Source organism: Psammomys obesus, unplaced genomic scaffold, assembly GCF_907164565.1.
Source record: "Psammomys obesus unplaced genomic scaffold, mPsaObe1.curated_primary_1811, whole genome shotgun sequence".
In the NCBI taxonomy this organism is placed as follows: domain Eukaryota; kingdom Metazoa; phylum Chordata; class Mammalia; order Rodentia; family Muridae; genus Psammomys; species Psammomys obesus.
The window spans coordinates 8,424,098-8,442,930 of NW_026585626.1; the positions used below are offsets into that span (position 1 = coordinate 8,424,098).

The 18,833-nt window shown below is 46.1% G+C and overlaps 1 protein-coding gene across 1 annotated transcript in view; it reads left to right on the forward strand.

The window, feature by feature from the left end:
- Positions 1–18,833, forward strand: part of Kif6 (kinesin family member 6) — a 288,300-nt gene that overhangs the window by 96,459 nt on the left and 173,008 nt on the right. The window contains exons 7-10 of the mRNA XM_055614888.1: positions 513–719; positions 7,869–8,012; positions 8,916–9,002; positions 16,091–16,194. Of these exons, the coding sequence (XP_055470863.1) occupies positions 513–719; positions 7,869–8,012; positions 8,916–9,002; positions 16,091–16,194 (542 nt within the window). The remainder of the gene's footprint in view (positions 1–512; positions 720–7,868; positions 8,013–8,915; positions 9,003–16,090; positions 16,195–18,833) is intronic.

Below are 18,833 nucleotides of genomic sequence, written 5' to 3' on the forward strand. Positions count from 1 at the left end.
GTGTGTGTATGTTTCTGTGTGTGTGTCTTTCTGTGTTTCTGTGTGTGTGTTATACTGTGCCTTGGGAGGCCAGGGGTTGGCGGGATCTCTCACTAATGTGTTAGACTCTATGGCCAGTGAGCTCCTGGAAACCCACCTGTCTCTGCTCACAGACACATCTCCTTGCCAGGCTTTTTCACATGGGTTCTGGGAATCCAAGCTCAGCTCACATTGCAGGTACTTTACCAATTTAGCCAGATCCCTATCCCCAAAAGATTCCATATTTATCCTAGTAGGATACCTTTGTCACTTTCTGAATCAACCCATCCACATTTGCCACCAGTCCTCGGCAGGTAAGAGCACAGTGAAAAGAATAGACTTTGAGGATTTTACCCATCAGTGTTGGCTTCAGGGGAATGCCTCACGGTTACAAATCCAGTTTAAAATCTTTTAATATTCTCTAAAGGGTTTCACTAGTCAACCTGTTACACATTTTGCAATTTCTTTTTTCTTTTTTTCTTTTCTTTTTTTAGACTCCAATGAATCAAGCTTCAACCCGATCACACTGCATTTTTACTGTTCACTTGACCAGCAAAGAGCCAGGATCTGCCACCGTCCGGCATGCTAAGCTCCATCTGGTTGACCTGGCGGGGTCAGAGCGTGTTGCGAAGACTGGAGTCGGAGGCCTGCTTCTGACAGAGGCCAAGTACATCAACTTGTCACTGCATTACCTGGAGCAGGTAAATTGGGGGTAGTGAGCTCTGGTGTAGCCACATGTGTTACATGTATTTCATGGTACACATTCTAGTCCCTGTTTTTGTTTGCTTTTTAATTATGATGAACTATGCGTAACAACATCTATCCTTTTTCATAGTTTAAAAACTGTTTCTGTGTGTGTGTGTGTGTGTGTGTGTGTGTGTGTGTGTGTGTGTGTATGCGCGCGCGCACATCTGCGCCTGTGCGAGCAGAGATCAGAAGAGGGCACCAGATCCCCTGAAGCTATGGTTGTGAACTGCTCAATATGGGTGTTTGGAACTGAACTCTGGTCCTCTGCAAGAGCCGTAGATTCTCTGAATAGCAAAACCATCTCTTAGGTCCTGATTTTTCATCCTTTTTTAAAGTGAAGAGCTCAGTGGCATTAAGTACATTCTCAAATAAGTGCAACTACAGTCATTAGCCATCCCTAGACTTTTTCAACCAGAAACTCAGGCTCTACGGAATAAGAACACCCCTTGTATTTTAATCTTTAGCCTCTGTTAGCTTGTACATCCTGTCTCTCTGACTTTGCCCAGTCCAGATGCTGCAAGTGGCATCGTTTCATGTGAGCCCTTTGGTAGTTGTCTTGGGAGGGAATAATCCCACAGTTGTCCCCATAGTAGCATATATCACAGTTTCATTCCTTCTCAAAGCTTGATGGAATACATGCCCTTCGTTTTGTTTATTCGTTGATCCACTCAACATCAGTGGGCCGCATCTGTTCATTGGGAGTAGCACTCCCATGAGCATGTACTAGTGCTTTGGAGACACGATTTCATTTAAACCCCACAACACTGTTATTCTGGAAGTGTTATCTTCTTCATTTCACAGATTGCAAAAGTTTGTCACCTAGTGACAAGGAGGATTTGATCTGAGGTTTCATTGGGTCCAGCGCTGTTGCCTCATTGTCTGTACTGTAAATTTACTTCTGGACATGAATACAGGTGGCAAATGGTCTCCTGGGTTTTTTGTTTCTATTTTTCTAGCTCCGAGATTACTCTCTGAGAATGTGACTCAGAGGTGACCAGTATCTTTTCAGTTTCTGCTAACTTCATCTGGTCATGCTGCTTCTGCTGTGCAGCTCTCTTAGCCTGGGCTTGTCTTGAGATACCTACCCCATCCTGACTACCATCCACTAGCTGCTCTGTTCCTAATTTCTGAATGTGAATACAAAAGCAAAGAAAACTCACCCAAAATTTAGCTTCATAAATCTTCTACCCCAGATCTCCATCTGTAAAATGAAAAGTATGGATGGAGGATTCCCTGTGTTCCTTTCTTATTCCTGAATGCTTAGCCTAAAAGATTTGAGGGAAATGACAATAAAAGTCCCTTTTCTTTAATGCCTAAGTCAACCTGAGATTAGTGTATTGACACTTCTGAACATTCACAGGGCTGAAAAGGCCATGCCAGAGGAACCGCCTGAATGAGATGATATGGTCACGTTTATCCATGAGAACCCCAGGGAGGCAGCACCTTAGGTGAGGGCCTGGAGATGCTGGCCACTTTAGTGCTTTTGAGAGGAGTCATCAGCCCTAAGCACTTTCTTACTTAAATATTCCACACCAGTTATACTGATGAAGCTTTTTGCTTAATAGGACATTTACCAGAACAATGATATATGCCCATAATGGGCTGTATTCAAATTGCCTTATTTCAAAGAAATGTGTCTATGTGTTCAGATGGCAGCATGGTTTTAATTCCCATTGTGTCCATCTGTTCATACAAAATTACATTCTTTAGCTGAGTCAAACTTTCTATGAATTGTAATCACTCAGAAAGATTCACTCCACACCCATTTTCTTCCTTTCTTGCACACAATCACCTCAAACTCCTGACTATCACTAAAATTATTCCAATTCTCATACCTCTTTGCTTTACAATCCCTGTGAACATTCATAATGCCTATGTGGCCTTTTCTTTTTCATTAGTTAGTTATCTAATGGATATTGATAAAGGTCTTTTAAGGGTCAGCATTAATCATGAGCTTGGTACAGCCCAGAATCACCTGGGAAGGAAAGCTCAGTGAAGGATCATCTGTATTGGGTTGTCTCATGAACATGTCTACTGGGGGAGTTGTCTTAATTAATTTCATTGATATGGGAAGATCTAGCCCGTTGTGAGTGGCACCATTCCCTAGGCAAGGGGTCTTGAACTATATGAGAGAGGAGAAACTGAGCTTGAGTATAAGCAAGCAGGCATGCACACATTTTCCTCTATTGACTATGGGCATTAGGTGACTAGCTATCTGAATTTCTGCCTTGACTTCCCCCAATAACTGACTGACAAACTAAAATAAGCCCTCCTCTCCCAAGCCCTCCTCTCCCATGAGCCACTTTGTTTTGGGATATTTTGTCACAGCAACTGACATGCGAATAGGACAGATCTATAATGTGCCGAGGGTCATAGTGCAGCCCCTCCCCCAAAGGGTTCCTGTTCTGAAGCAGAGGCTTGCATTAGGCCACTGTAAGTACATGGCTGCACCTCAGGTGGGAACTGTGACAAATAAGGAAAAGGGAGAGGTTGACTGAGACGGAGGAAGTTAAGAGTTAATGATGAAATGAGGAGTGAGTGGGAGGGAGCAAGGCAAGGGTGGGGTAGGGCAAGGCTGGTCCTGGGAGCTATGAGCCCATGAGCAACTCACCCAGCCCAGAGGACCCTTTACTCCAGGCTAAATGACATTCTTGTGACTCTCACCTCTTCTGTTTCCTTCCAATCCACTGCATTAGGACAGCTGTTAACCATTTTCTCTGAGATCCAAGTGCCTTTGCAAGCAAGGAAACAGGAGTTTAGGAAGCTGCAGACATGGCCATGGATCTGAAGGGTTTAGTGAGGCGGGAAGAGCTGCTGGTGAGTGGGTGGCAGGGCAGAAGAGAGTAACACTCGGAAATAGTGAGAGAACCAGAGCACTCACATCAGTAAGAGTAATAAAAAGAATGAGAAGATATTTAATGAAATCACATAACTCACGGACATTTATGATCAAATTATTTCTGTGTATATTTTATTGTGTGGCTAAAGAGATGGGGCATATGAAAGAACTTAGTGTGACTAGCTAGCTCGTCCACTGCCCTGGAAGCTGTGGGTTGTATTGGGCATCAGGGTAGATGCCTCCCTGAGAACAAGCCATGTATCATGAAACCAGCAAACCGGCGAAGCATACGAACTTTTTCCGTTCCTTTCCATGACAAGCACCATGATCAAAAGCAACTTAGGGAAGAAAGGGTTTGTTTCAACTTCCAGGCTACAGTTCATCACTGAGGGAAATCAAGGAAGAGATTCAAGCAGGACTTGAAGCAGAAACCATAAAGGAACTCTGCTCGCTGGCCCACTCCCCGACCCACACTTGGCTGGCTTTCTTATACAGCTCAGGAGCACCTTCACAGGGCATGGTGCTGCCCACAGTGGGCTGAGCCCTCCTGCATCGGTCAGCACTCAAGACAGTTTCCCCTCCCCCAAATAAGTGCACAGGTAGGTCAATCTGACCTGAAGAAGCCCTGGATTGAGAGTCTCTCCTTAGTGACTCCAGGCGGAGTCAGGTGGACGCCTGACGCTAACTAGGGCAGAACGCCTACAAACACCTCAATAAATGGTATCACTTGTAACTGCGATAGTTAATCACACCCTTGCTCTCTCCATCTCAATATAAAATACAGGGGTGAAAGAGGAACTGATTTGCTAGGCTGCCTTGCATTGACTAGCTTGCGTTGGTTTAAACTTTTCTCACAGAATTCTAGTCGTCCTGCTGGTTGTAGTTGAGAGAACTCACACCTGCCAGCACTCAGCCAGCCTGGCCTTAGTGACTCCACACTTTTAAGTGATTAACATCCAGTTTGCCAGAATACTGTTGGTTTTGGAGTTCTCTTTATGTATGCAGCACTTTTTTCCGAAGAGTTTCCTCAAAAACACTTCAAGCCACAATAACAGGGTACCACTTGGCCCCACAGCCCGAGTTCGCATGAGGAGAAGGAAAGAGAGCATGTGTACTTGTGCTAACTGCAAACCTCAACAAGTGCTCTGGGAGTGACCTGGGGTCTCCAGCAGCCCAAACAGCAAGTGAGAAACCACTGGGACCAGTGTTTGCTCCTCATCAGAAAGCGAACGGGGTTTCCTTCAGCCAGTTCCATAGCACACGTGGCTCCTGCTGAGTTTCAGGCATGTTGTGTTCAGGAGTGAAGGTGCTGGGCCAGTGCCAGTCAAAACTGCTCCCAGTGTTTGCTCGTTTTCAGAAGACATTTTTCTGCACTCTTCTGAGCTCTTTAAAGGAAAATCTTCTTGGAGGCTACAGCAACAGCTCAGTGGTTAAGAGTGCTTGCTGCTCCTGTCAAAAGACCAGACTTCAGTTTCTAGCATCCATATCAGGTCGCTCCTGACTGCCTATAATTACAGCTCCTCTGATGCCCTCTTCTGGCTTCCATGGGTACCTGCTGAAATTCAGTGAGACACACACACGTGCACAAGCCCACACACAAATACATACATACATACATACATACATACATACATACATACATGCATACATACATGCATACATACATAAATGTAAGAGAAGGTCTTTTAAAAATAAGAAAGCAAACCTCTTAATCCATTGAGTAGCTGAATTGTTGCTACCAGGCTGGTTTCCAGGCCCTTGAAGGTATTACTAAGTGTGATGTGAGATTCCATTCTTTCTTACTAGTGGAATATGTAAAGAATCTTTGCCATTGTATTTATATGCGACATTCAGAGTAGAAGCAAACATTACACAGCAGACCCAAGGGGGCTGAAGGAAAGCTCAGAAATTAGCCTCTGTTCTGGCTGCCAGCACCCAAGCCAGGCAGCTCACAGCCTCCTCTAAGCCAGCTGTCGGGGAGCCAGTGCCTTCGGTCTCCATGGGCACCTGCACGCCTGCACACACACTCACACCCGGGTGTACACACAGAGCCCACACTCACACAGGAATAAGGAATTACATGAACAATACAGAGCTGGGCCAGTAGCTCACTCAGTAAATGTTTGCTGAGTTTGGTGCCAAGAATCTATGTGGTGACAAAGTTGTGATCTCTGCGCTGGAAGGTGGGCACAGGTGGAGCCCTGTGGCTCAGTGGGATCCACACCAGCCTACGTGGTGAACTCCAGGCCAGCGAGAGGCATTGTCACCAAAAATAAAAAGAAGAAACGAGGAGGAAAGATCTTTGGAAATGACATTCTAGGGATTGTCCTGTGGCAGGCACACACACAGACACACACAAGCACACACAGATACACATGTACACACACACAGCATACACAATTACCACATATACACCACACACGCACTCTCACTCTCTCTCTCTCTCTCTCTCTCTCTCTCTCTCTCTCTCTCACACACACACACACACACACACACACACACGCTGTCTGACCCCTCTGCCCTCTTTCACTGCAGAGCCCATTCCAAGCCCTCTCTGCTTGCCCATGTCACATTCCTTCTCTGGTCCCTCTTCAGGCCTGCCTGGGCTCTGTGTGACCTGGGCTCTGTGTGGCCTGGGCTCACTGTGATGCTCCAGGAGACCTGCTCATGGTCCTCTCTCCAGGAAATGGGCCGGCCCTACGCCAAAAGCAGACACCCCTGAACACTAACACAGCATTGAGTGGCTTCGTGTTCAGTAACTACCCCAGAAGTTCCCTCCTGATCTGTGTGTGCGACTACACATGACTGCGTGCACATGCGGAGTCAGAAGATACTGGCTCTCCTCTATCACCCTCCATCTTGCTGCCTCAAAACAGGGTGTCTTGCTGAGAGAGAAGTTCACCATTTGGCTGGGCTGGGCTGGCTGGTGAGTGACCAGCTGTGATAGCTGGGACCCACCTGTCCTGTGTCCACCAGTGTTGAGGTCACAAGCATCACAGCCACATAAAGCTTTTTACATGGGTGCTGGGGGTTTGAACTCATGTCCTCATGTTTGTACAGCAAATGCTCCTTCCCTCAGAGCCATCTCTTCAGACCCTTCTCTTGCCCTTTACAACATTCCTCTGAAACAGTCAGGCAGTCCAGTCCCATCTTCACCAGAAAACATAAGCTAACACACTTCTGAGATTTCCCTAGGATCACACAAGTGGGGAAGATGTATTCTGCCTCCAAATCCTGGCTTCTTTTTTCTATCACAATAACCCCATTTCCTCCATTTTTAAGACCACAATCTCACTTTGATGCTTAATTATTTTTTTCTTGTAAAGTTAGTCCCTTCATGGAGCGGATGTTGAGATGTCTCTTCTGGTGGGGAGCACCCAGCACCCATCCCAGCTCTGGGGATTTGATCCTTATTGGCCAAAGCAAACTGGAGCCTTCCTCCTGGCTGCAGTGATCAACCTGCAGATCAGATAGGGACCAAGATGCTCACCAGAGAAGCTCAAGATAAAAGGAAGGGAAAGGAGTCTGCTCTCACATAACTTACGAATGAAGACATATATAATGTCAGGGGTGTTGGCTGCCATCCTGTGGCTGTGAGGTGGCTAACCTCTACCACATGGAAGACAGCAGAGATACAAGCATAAACCCACTACCCTTTTGGGTCATTTGTAGCCCACAGCTTTCCTTTTTCCACCCCTCCTGACGGAGACCAGTATCACTTACATTTTCTGTAACTTGCAAGCAAAATTGAGTTCATTAATATTCAATTTAATATCCCCAGGAAGGTTTATAAGCATATTGCTTGTGTCACCCATATCAGTGTTTTCTAGAACTGTAATGAATACTGGCATTTATCTTACGAAAGAGCTTCAAATGGGGAGGATGGTGAGATGCTTAACTGAGGTTTTGTAAGCAGCTATGCTGCTCACTCTTTGTACAGTGGGCCTTGGAGGCCAGGAGAAGGTGTGGAATTGCCTGGAGCAGGGGTCACGGGCAGTTGTGAACCACTCAGTGTGGGTGCTAGGAATTGAACTCAGGGCCGCCGGAAGAACAGCAAGCGCTCTTAACCACTGAGATGTCTCTCCAGCCCTGTTTTTGTTATTTTTACACTGAAAGCTCTTGTTAAGCTGACTGGTCTGTGCCCAAGCCCTAGAGGTCACCTGTGTTTAGTTATCGTGTCTTTTGTATTCTCATTATCGAGAGTCCGCTGCCCGGTGTGCCTTTCTTGCCCGATTCGTGCCAACATCTGCTCACCTTCTCACAGGTCATCATCGCCCTTTCGGAGAAACACCGCACCCACATCCCGTACAGGAATTCCATGATGACCAGCGTGCTCCGAGACAGCCTGGGAGGGAACTGCATGACCACCATGATCGCAACGCTGTCTCTAGAGAAGAGGAACATCGATGTGCGCACTCCCTCTCCCTGGACATCTTGGTCTGGGTTTCTGTCTCGGGGTGGTGAGGTGGAGCTGGGGGCCTGGGTGAATCTGCATCTCTGGAGCAGCACTGATATGCCCCCTCAGAGGCAAATCCACCTCAGGGCTCACAGCTTGGGGTTCTGTGCTGGTGTCGTAATTAACTCATTCGGGAACCAGCCACAGAAGAATGGCTTGAAGAAGCCATGTGTGCCAATCTCAGCAGGCTTGATGCTTGAAGAGAGAGAAGGAAATCTCAGACTTTTCCTGCTCAGTTTTCCCTCTACTGATGAGAGCTGGCTATCTCAGAGCCGTCCTGAGAGCTGGTCCTAAACTCTCACCGATGTTGACACCCAGGATGCTTTGCCAGGGGATACTGCCAAAGGGCTTCCCTGGGTGGCCATGGAGTCAGCTGGAATCTTGTAAGAGTCAGCTTAACATTTTGGGTGTAGACACTCTGCTAAATAGTAAAGCAAGGCAGAAAGGTAGATCCCAAGACGGCGCCAAGCCTTCACGGTGAAAACCTCTTCTTTGGTTTATTACGGATACCTGCTGTGTGGTCTTGCATAACTTGTGGATCACGGTACCTCTGTGGCTATGACTGTCATATGAAGTTCTAGTTTAAAAGAGTTGAGTGCATACCAGTTGCCTCTTGGGACACCAGGAGTGCCTATATTTTTGGCATTTGGCCTTTTACTAAGCCAACACCATTTTAAAAAAATAGAAAATAGTATCTTAGGGCCAATCCTCATGTTGAGGTATACTTATCTATTGTGTGTTTCCCAGACATCTTACTCTTTGGGTAACTTTTTCTGTTAATGGGAATTAAGCTTTATCTGGAGAGAAATGCCACCATATTTTAAGAAACTATTTTTTGTGTTCTTTATTCTCTAGGAGTCTATCTCCACTTGCAGATTTGCTCAGCGAGTGGCCCTTATCAAAAACGAAGCCATCCTCAATGAAGAAATCGATCCCAGACTGGTAAGCAATGCTTGTTTGTTTGTTTTTTTTTTGTTGTTGTTGTTGTTTTGTTTTGTTTTGTTTTTGAGATCGGGACTTGTATCGCTCAGGATGGCCTTAAACTTCATTTGCAGGTGGGGAGAGCTTTGACCTTCTGGTCCTCCTGCCGTCTGATTGCTGTAGTTGCAGGCATGTGCCACCACAGCTGGTTTGCATGGTGCTGAGATAGAACCCAGGGCTTTGAGCATCCTGGGCATGCCGTCCAGGCACCGAGCTACACCCCAGCTCCAATAAGAAACTTAACTTTTTAACTGAGCTTAGATAAATGTATACGCTCACCATAACTATGCGTGGGTAGCTGAAACTGGCTGTGGGCAGTGAGCGTGTACTAAGCAGTGTTGTAGGTACCAGCCTGCATTCATTGATGTAACCCTAGGCAATCCTAGGCTGGGATGTTCTGGCTGTCTCCGTGGGTAGCAAGACTGAGGCACAAGAGCGTGAAATAACTTCCTCCTAGTCCCAGTGAGAGCAGGTAGCTGAGCCCAGATAGTCAGCTCAAGGGCATCTTCTTCATGACACAGTGTGGTCCATCCTGTGGACACACCCAACAGGTTGGCATGCACTACAATGGGAGAATACAATTATATTTATACTAAGGCCTTAGCCATTCACAAAACATCAATGTTCGCTTTTACACTGAGTATCAAGTCATCTTTCACACACCTCATAAAGAGAGAGAGAGAGATGTGCAAGCATCCTATTACTCTTATCGTTTCTTAAAGGTTAGCTATAGTTGGATAGTTTCGTGAAAAAATTATCAGTTTTCTTGGTTTTATAAAAATAACTCCTGCGTTATCAAAGCAACTTTTTATGCAAGGGAATCACAGAAACATAATTCAACTACTCACCTTGACTATAACTTTTCCTTTGTGTTTTGTATATTCTCTGCAAAGGAAAGGCAGGCAACACTGGAACATCTCAGGCCAGCTTCCAAACTGTGATTAAATGTCTCAGATTTGGCAAATCCAATGATTAAGATTGTATATTTTTGAGTTACCCAGCTTTTCTCATTCCTCTAGAAAAGAAGCTCATGTGACCTTGCAATATGCAGAGTTCAAAAATGTGAAATCTCACCAACCTCATTTTCAAATTTCTCAAACTCAACATGTGATCACTGAACACTGATCACTGCTGTGTCCTGAATTCCTTCTTCTCCATTACCTGCCTTCCCTGTCTATCATCACTCCACTGAAAGCAGAGGCAAAGGAAGGGAAAAGGATAATGAGGCCGCCTGCTCTGCCCTGTTAGCCTCAGGGAGCCTCCCTTGCCCTGATGGGGAAGTCAGTGTGTGAAGCAGGAGCTTCCCTGTACCCATTACGGTCAGACCCCAGCACCACAGAGTTCTAGGTGATGGAGCAGAACACAAAAGCAGAGTCAAGAGAAACTGCACCCATAGGGGATGTTGTCTGTTGTCCCTGTCCCTCCTGCCTCCCGAGAGCATCACTGTGGCTGTGCCTGTCCCTCCTGCCTCCCAAGAGCATTGCTGTGCAGAATGCAAAAGGCCCTAACAAAAGTTAGTTCACAGTTTATGGAAAACAAACATATAAGACATTGGAAGCACTCCTTTACTTTCTTTAAATTTTGCTGGAGAGACTTTTCTTTGAAGGCTTTTGAAGGCAGAGGACATCAGCACGTGTTTGATGTAGGTCTGTGAGAGGTTTAAAGCAAAGAGATCAAGAGCAAAAAGCTAATAGCTGCTAATTGAAGCAATCACTGTGGTTCTTCCTGACTGACAAGTGTGGCTTGCTAGTCTCTGTAACAACGGCACCCCAGCCACACACTGCTGCTTATTACTTTAAGGTGTGAATCGTTCCTGAGATACAAGTGACAATCAAATATTTGTCCTGGGGACAGAAGAGATGGCTCAGCTGTTAAAAGCATTTACTGATACTGCAAAAGACCCAAGTTCAGTTCCTCACACTCCTGTCAGGTGACTCACCACCAGGGGGGAGGTGGCTACAGCCCCAGGAATCCTTAGGTCTTTCGCTCACATGCACATGTCCACACAGAGGCGTAATCTCTAAAATAATAAAATCCATCTTTTCAAAAGAAGTGGTTTTAAAAATCACTCAAGATTTATCTTGGCTGGTATTTCCTGTGTCTTACTCTGAGAGTTTAGTGAGGAGTATGGTGTTACCCTACATGATGAGAGTCACCAAACACTGGTACTTCAGAGTGACATGGGCAGATTCTGAGGTGACTTGTCGTGGGCCAGGATCTCCCCAGATGCCTCTAGGTCCATGGGCAATCCATGGGAGACATGGCTTCGGTAATCTCAATGCATGAAAATGGAGATTTCTGTTCAATAGTAGATTTGATAGTAGTTTTGCCTTCGAAATCCTTAGAAATTACTGAACCAGGAGGCGGCTCAGTTGGTAACATGCTCCCTGTGCAAGCATGAAGACCTGAGTTTGATCCCCAGAACCCAGCTGGGGATCAAACAAAAGCTGGTGTGATGGCACACCCTTGAAACGCTGGTGCTGGGGAGGCGGATATAGGATGATCCCTGGGGCCCGTGCACCCCACGTTCATCCAGTCACAAAGACATAAACACTATAGTGTCAGTCTCAATTTAGGAGAGGTAGCAAAATGAATGACTCAGTTCTTGTCCAAAGAGTTTTAGAGTTCTAGTCTATAAGGCTTGAAGGTTTCTGACAGTGTTTCTTGAAAAGATGCCTGCGAGTAAAACCCATGACACTGTGCATTAAAATAAAGCTTCTGGAGCATGTGTCCAGAACACTGTGGTAATTTGGAGGGTTGCAGTCAAGATAGCCCGAAACTCAGCTGTATGGAGTTCTGTAAGCATCGTCCGAACATGTTACCTGAGTGTGAGAGGAGCCCATGAACAGATGGTGTTAACAAGGGGATGAAGGTCAAGATCCTGCAACTCTGTAATATGGACACTGGACCTGAGATTTCTGTTTCCCTCCCTAACATAAAACCAGTGAAGAGGGAGCCAGAAAAATAAATCTATTTCCTGACCTGGAGACACCAGGGAAACCTTCTGTCATATTCTGGACTCTGGTAGGACAGATGGTACTTTATTCAAAATATGTTTGTGTGTGTGTGTGTGTGTGTGTGTGTGTGTGTGTGTGTGTGTTGGTATGTGCACCTGAGTATAGGAACCCGTGGAGGCCAGAAGAAGGTATTAGATCCCTCAGAGCTGGAATTAGAGGCAGTTGTGTGCCCCTAAGATGAGTACTGGGAACTGAATTTAGGTTCCCTGAGAGAGCAGTACTCACTCTGAACCAGCTCTCTAGCCCCACAACTAGTATCTTCTTGAGATTGAAAGCCTTACCCCTCCTTCATATAGTTTGAATCACATGTACAAAACCCCTTGGTCTAAGCAAACGCAAGGTTGTCTTTTTTGGGTTTTTTTTTTTGTTTGTATTTGTGTTTTGTTTGTTTCTTTTTTTTTTTTTTTTTTTGAGATAGGGTCTCACGGGGTTGGGGATTTAGCTCAGTGGTAGAGCGCTTGCCTAGCAAGCGCAAGGCCCTGGGTTCGGTCCTCAGCTCTGGAAAAAAAAAAAAAAAAAAAGATAGGGTCTCACTCTGAAGGCCTGATTACCCTGGAACTCACTCTGTAGATCAGGCTGGCCTTGAGCTTGCAGAGACCCTCCTGCCTCTGCCGCCTGAGAAGCCAATCCTTAAATAAATAAGTTAGAGAATAAACAGACATATTGGAAAGGGGGTGGAGCTGTGGGGACAGGAAGAGCTAATGTTAGCGCAGTTAGCTGGTTTGGGGGATCCCGTTTTCAAGGCTGGGGCACAGATGGATTTCCCACCTTTAACTAATACCTGAGGTGCAGTGCTGGATAGATTTATGCCAACTTGACACACGCTAAAGTCATCTGAGAGGTGGAACCTTAGCTAAGAAAATGCCTCCAATGGGCAAGCCTGTAGGGCATTTTATTAATTAGTGATTAATTGGGGGTGAAGCCCATTGCGAGTGGTGTCATCCATGGGCTGGTGGTCCTGGGTTCTATAAGAAAGCAGGCTGACCAAACCAAGAGAAGCAAGCTAGTAGGCAGCACCCTTCCATGGCCTCTGCATCAGCTCCTGCCTCCAGGTTCCTGCCCTGTTTCAGTGCCTGTCCTCACTGCTTTTGATGCTGATATGGAACTGTGAGTGAAATAAACCCTTTTCTCCACAAGTTCTTCTGGTCATGGTGTTTAATCACAGCAATAGCAACCTTAACTAGGACAAGTAGTGACAATTATGGAATCTTGGTTTCTTTAAAAACCGTAGAAATAGTATAAGAACAAGTTTTCATTTTAATCGCAGGTGTGGGGATATGGGGCCGCTTCAGACTGTGTGCAGCACTGGGCTGTGATTTGCCTCCTGCTCTAACAGTGGCATGGTTTTGCCAGTCACAGAGAGTTCCCGTGACTGCATAATATTTGAAACTCTGGGAACTTTTCAGAAGGTACCTAAATGTGAGGGCCCCAAGAGATGGGGTTGGTGGTTATTGATTGTTCAAGGGGGTTGGTTGCCGTTTGTTAGTAGTCGTGCTCAAAGAAGAAACAAGAAGAAATTAGATTCAAAGATATCTCTCTCTCTGTGTCTCTGTGTGTCTCTTTCTCTGTCTTTTTCTCTCCCCCCCCTTCTCTTTCTTTTATCTGGTGATAGGAAGTGAAACAGGGGGGAAAAACAAGAACCCACAAAGTAGCAAAAACTAGCTACAGGTATCTTTAGCTTACATAGCAGGAGGGACAAAGGATTTGTGGAACCTCTAAGTAGAATCGGAGAAAATGATACTTTATAATTGTTGGCTCCTGGTATATTGGAAAGAATCTTTATAAATGGATTATGGGCAAATGTAGTATTTATCACCAAATACTTTTGGGTGTTGTGTGTAGACAATAACATGATCTGCAAGTGTGAGCCAATTATTTTATTCTCTTCACTGTCTCACTGGCCTAGCCAATATGGCTAAGTAGAATATTAAATTGTTTAACCTTTCTACTGCTCATTGCTAAAATAAAGGGCTACTATAGAGGGGTTGGCACTCTGCCGGCTTAAAGATGCTCATTTCCTTCAGCTCAGCTGAGTCTTTTCAATGTGTGAATAAATTCTTGCCATTATCAAGTATGATTTTTTTAGAAAAAGATTGGTATTATGTGTGTGACTGTGTGTGTGTGTGTGTGTGTGTTTCTGTGTGTACATATGAGTGCAGTGTCCAAGGAGTCTGGAAGAAGGTTTGGGCCCCCTGGACCTGGAGGTACAGACTGTTGTCCTATCATAGGTGCATATGTACCGGGAATCAAGCTCAGGTCCTCTGCAAGAGTTTATGCTCTTTACCACTGACGCGTCCCCCCAGCCGCAGGGTGTTCAGATACTTTTTACTGCCACTAGTGATAAGATCGTTCACTGTTCCTCTTTTAAACTGTACATGTGATGGACTGTCTCAATCCCTTTGATCAGTTTTTAGTATGAACCATTTCAAATATGCAAAAAGGTACGAAAGAAAGCCCTGGACCCTGCACTCTTCTTAAGATCATATCATGTTTCTTTATGGCAAGAAGGAAGACTTCTCAGGCTTGTGAAAGCTATCACCTCATGCAGCCTACCCCTCTCTTTTTAAAATTTCAACGATCACTACACACACACACACACACACACACACACACACACACACATATATATATATATATTTAGTGGCAGTTTATCCTGAACTTCCTGAGGTAAGTCTAGCTGTTTCCTAATACTAAATACCCCGTTAACGACTATGTGGTCATAATATGAACTTGGCAAAACACACATTGGCAGGCTGACTCCGCCTTTGCCAATCCTTGAAAACTGGAGTTACCAAAACCAAGCAACCAACTGAGTAGGTAAATATCATGTCTCCCCACTCCCTGCCACTGGTTTCCCTTTGCAGTTACACAGTCCACTAATGTGTGTGTGCGAACAAGGACATCGGTTGTGCTGCTCTCTCATTTTCTTTCAGCCTTGTGCCCTTGAGAACGGGTTTCCCATTACATGGTATGGACTAGTGGCTGGCAAGCCCTAGCACCTACCCCTCTCCTCAGTTCTGGTGTGGCAGGCATCCATGTCCACGATGTGAGTTCTAAGCGGGTGATAGGACTGGAGCTCAGGTTCTCATGTTTGTGCACTGAGCACTGTTAACTACTGGGCCACTACACACACACACACACACACACACACACACTCACACACACAACCATGAGCCTTTCTTCTGGGGATACAGTCTCTCACTGGCCTAGAGGTCCACGCCAGCTGGCCGGCCCCCAACTCCAGGCACCCAGCTCCCCAGCGCTAGGGTAGCTCACATGCACCACCACATCCAGCTCCTCCTCATGGGTTTGGGGACCACTCATGTCCTTGAGCAAGACAGGTAGCTTGTTGACCAAGCCGTCCCTGAACTCCGACAGAGTTTGACATATGATATTGGACGAGTATATGCCTTTGAAAGTTCAGGATGAAGAGCTTCACAAACCATTATAAATGGGCCCAAATCATGTATGAGAAAAAAAATAACAAGGTGCAATTACGTACAGCGCTAGAACATTAGATCATTTAAGGCGTGTAAAAGGACAGGGCACACTATTTAAGGAAACACACGCAAGCGTACATATGGAGCGAATGCATGGTAGTGTAAGGGACGTGCTTTGATAACTCATAACTGCATTACAGACACTCCAGGGAGGACTGAAGGGAAACCGAGAGAAAGGTCTCAAGTTGCCTCTGTAATGATTTTTTTTAAAACTAATTCTAGAGTTATTTAGACAAAGTTTAGGTTAGGAACATGAATGCCTTTTAGGTTGTCCTCTGCCCAGTTTTGTATCCTGACATAGTTAATCATTTTAATTAATTGACTATCCATGTGTACACAGTTAGGTAGTTTATTTGTGGAGTCATCTCTCTTCTTCCCCAGGGTGGGTCTCAGGGATTGAACTTGTGTTGGCCCCTAATCTCTGAGCCATCTTGCATACCCAGTGGCTTGTTACATCCGAAGCTGCATGTTTGCTCCACCAAGGTCACAGTGACCGGAAGTGGACATTGTTCACCCACTCTTCCCTGCACAGATGATTATCCGCTTGCAAAAGGAGATTGCAGACCTAAAGACGGAGCTGGCCATGACCACTGGGGAGCTGAGAACAGAGGAACTCACGGAAGCAGAGCTCCTTCAGTAAGCACAGACTGTCTTCTCTTCCATCCACTCTTTCCTAACAGAGAAACTGCGTTAGGTTCCGGGGCATGGCTCAGTCTCCCGGGATGGTCAGAGACTGCGCTGGGGTGCCAGTGAAGAGGGGTGGCTCTCCACGGGAAACGAGACAAGGCTGGCAGCAAGTCCTCTGCCTGGGCTTTAGGAGGGAAAGGCCAGAACCTAGTGCGGCTGGGAATGCCCGTCTCGGGCTAGAAGCTGAGGAGGGGCTTCAGACTGGTCACACCATTTCTCATTACACACGCTGGACACTCTCAGCTGCAAGTCTCAGATCTGAAAGGGATCTGAGAAACATCCCCTGTATCAAGCCACACCGTGCTTCAGGCACCAGTGTCCGTTGTGCCAGAGTGAAGTCTCTTCTTTTAAACATGACCCATTTGTCACAGTTCAGAACCTCACTTCTGGCACGAAAGCGGGCCTCCAGGACTTTGCGCCAGCTTGGCATTTCACGCCAGTGAGATTTGCAGCCAGGTGGTATACACTGCCGCGCACTGTCTATGGCTGTGGGCTGTGGAGGTGGGCTCTGTGCCTGTGTGGTTTCTCAAGGGCTTCTGGGATGCAGCTGATGAGCAAAGCGAGGAGACAGTGGTGGGCTCCTATTTCAAACAAGCAGCAGAGCTGGGCTGGGATGTGCGCTAGTCGGTAGAGAGCTTGCCTGGCATGCGTGAAGCCCTGGGTCCACCCCCCAGCACAAACCGAGCATGGAGGTACACACCTGTGATATCCACACCGAGAGGCAGAGGCAGGAGGATCAGAAGTACAAGGTCATCCTTGGCTGCACGGTGAGCCAAAGTCAGCCTGGGGGTGCATGAGACCATGTCTTTATTTATTTTATTTTGTGTTAAAAATCGATTTTTTTCATACAATATATTCTGATAGCAATTTCCCCTTCTCTCAACTCTTCCAAGACCCTTCCAGTCTCCACACCCACCCAAATCTGCACCCTTTCCTTCCGTCTCTCACTAGAACACAAACAGGGTCCTATTCTGACTTCTTGGTTTTATTTTATTTTATTACTTTTTAAAGAGACAATGTCTTTAAACAAGCAAGCACAAAAGAAGTTCATAAGATATTTCTAAAGGCACAGTACCATCTCACCTAACTTTCTCCAAAGAGAAATGGTGAATGAAGGAGAAAATAGTTCTCTTTAAACTATTGAATATTGAGGCTCACGTGCTGGCTCAGGAGATAAAGACGCCAGCTGCCAAATCTGATGACCTGAGTTTGATCCTGGACTCGCAAGGTAGAACGGGAGAGTGACTCTTGCAAATTGTTTTGTGACTTGTGTCTCACTGTGACACACATTCGCATGCACACAGCACACATATGCACACACAGACACACGTATCAGAAACATACACGCACATACAGACGCAGACACACACACCACACACACCTCACATTAGACACATACATAGACACAACACACACACACACACATACATCAGACACATACAGACACATCAGACACATACACATGCACACACAGATACACACATGCACACACAAACACATTAGATCTACTCATGCACACACATTTAGATGCACATCAGACACACTCACATACCTCACACACCCACACATACACAGATACATGCCTGCACACACACAGACACACCACACACACATCAGACACATACATGCACCCACAAATACACAAACACACATCTGACATACGAAGGCAGACACACAGACACAAACATACAGACACACCACACACATTAGACACACATACACACACAGGCACAAACACACACACATGCACACACAGACATGCACATGCGTGCACACATGTGTTAAAAAATAAAGTATCATAGAAAACACTGTGTGACAAGTGATAGGCTCCACAGCGTCCCTTTCAGCGCTGCCGCACACCATGAGGGAGATGAAAGTTAAACAGACTGTCCCAAATTCAGGTATCAAGAATTTCATGTCAGGGCTGGAGCGTTGGAGCAGCAGCTAAGAGGCTCCTGGTTTGATTTCAAGCACCTGCCTCTCAGCTCACAACCGCGGTGTGACTCCAGCTCCAGGGGACCTGACGCCCTCTTCTGGCCTCCAAGAGCACTGCATGCATGAGGCGCACACAACATGCACAGAGAGACAAACACACACACACACACACACACACACACATATAGCAAAAATAAACAAAACAATGATGTCACCCTTTGATATGACTCACGATGTCCTTGACCCTCAAGGGGCTCAGCATAGGGTCAAGTCACTGTGGCACTCCTTCTCCTCAAAGAAAGGATGGTGACATCTTGCAAAGTGTCACCAGCCTTTGATCCAGCCAGGAAGAATTGAGAGAAGGACTCTAACAGGGGGAGATGAGTGTACAAAGGATGGTACAGCAGAGGTGCTCAGCCACCAGGGTCGCATCCTAGAGACCAACAGGGCCAGCTCTGGGGGGAATGTGACAGCATGACTCAGTGAAATTTATTCTCTGTGCTAATGTCTGGAAGTCAGCCTCGGGGAAGAAAATTTTGTTTTTAGCTCTTGGCTCCAAATGGTCTGTGTTTCTGGGCCTGGGGTGAAATAGAGCATCGCGGTGGACGAACACAGCGGAGTGGAGCTGCTTACCTTATGATGACCAGCAAGCA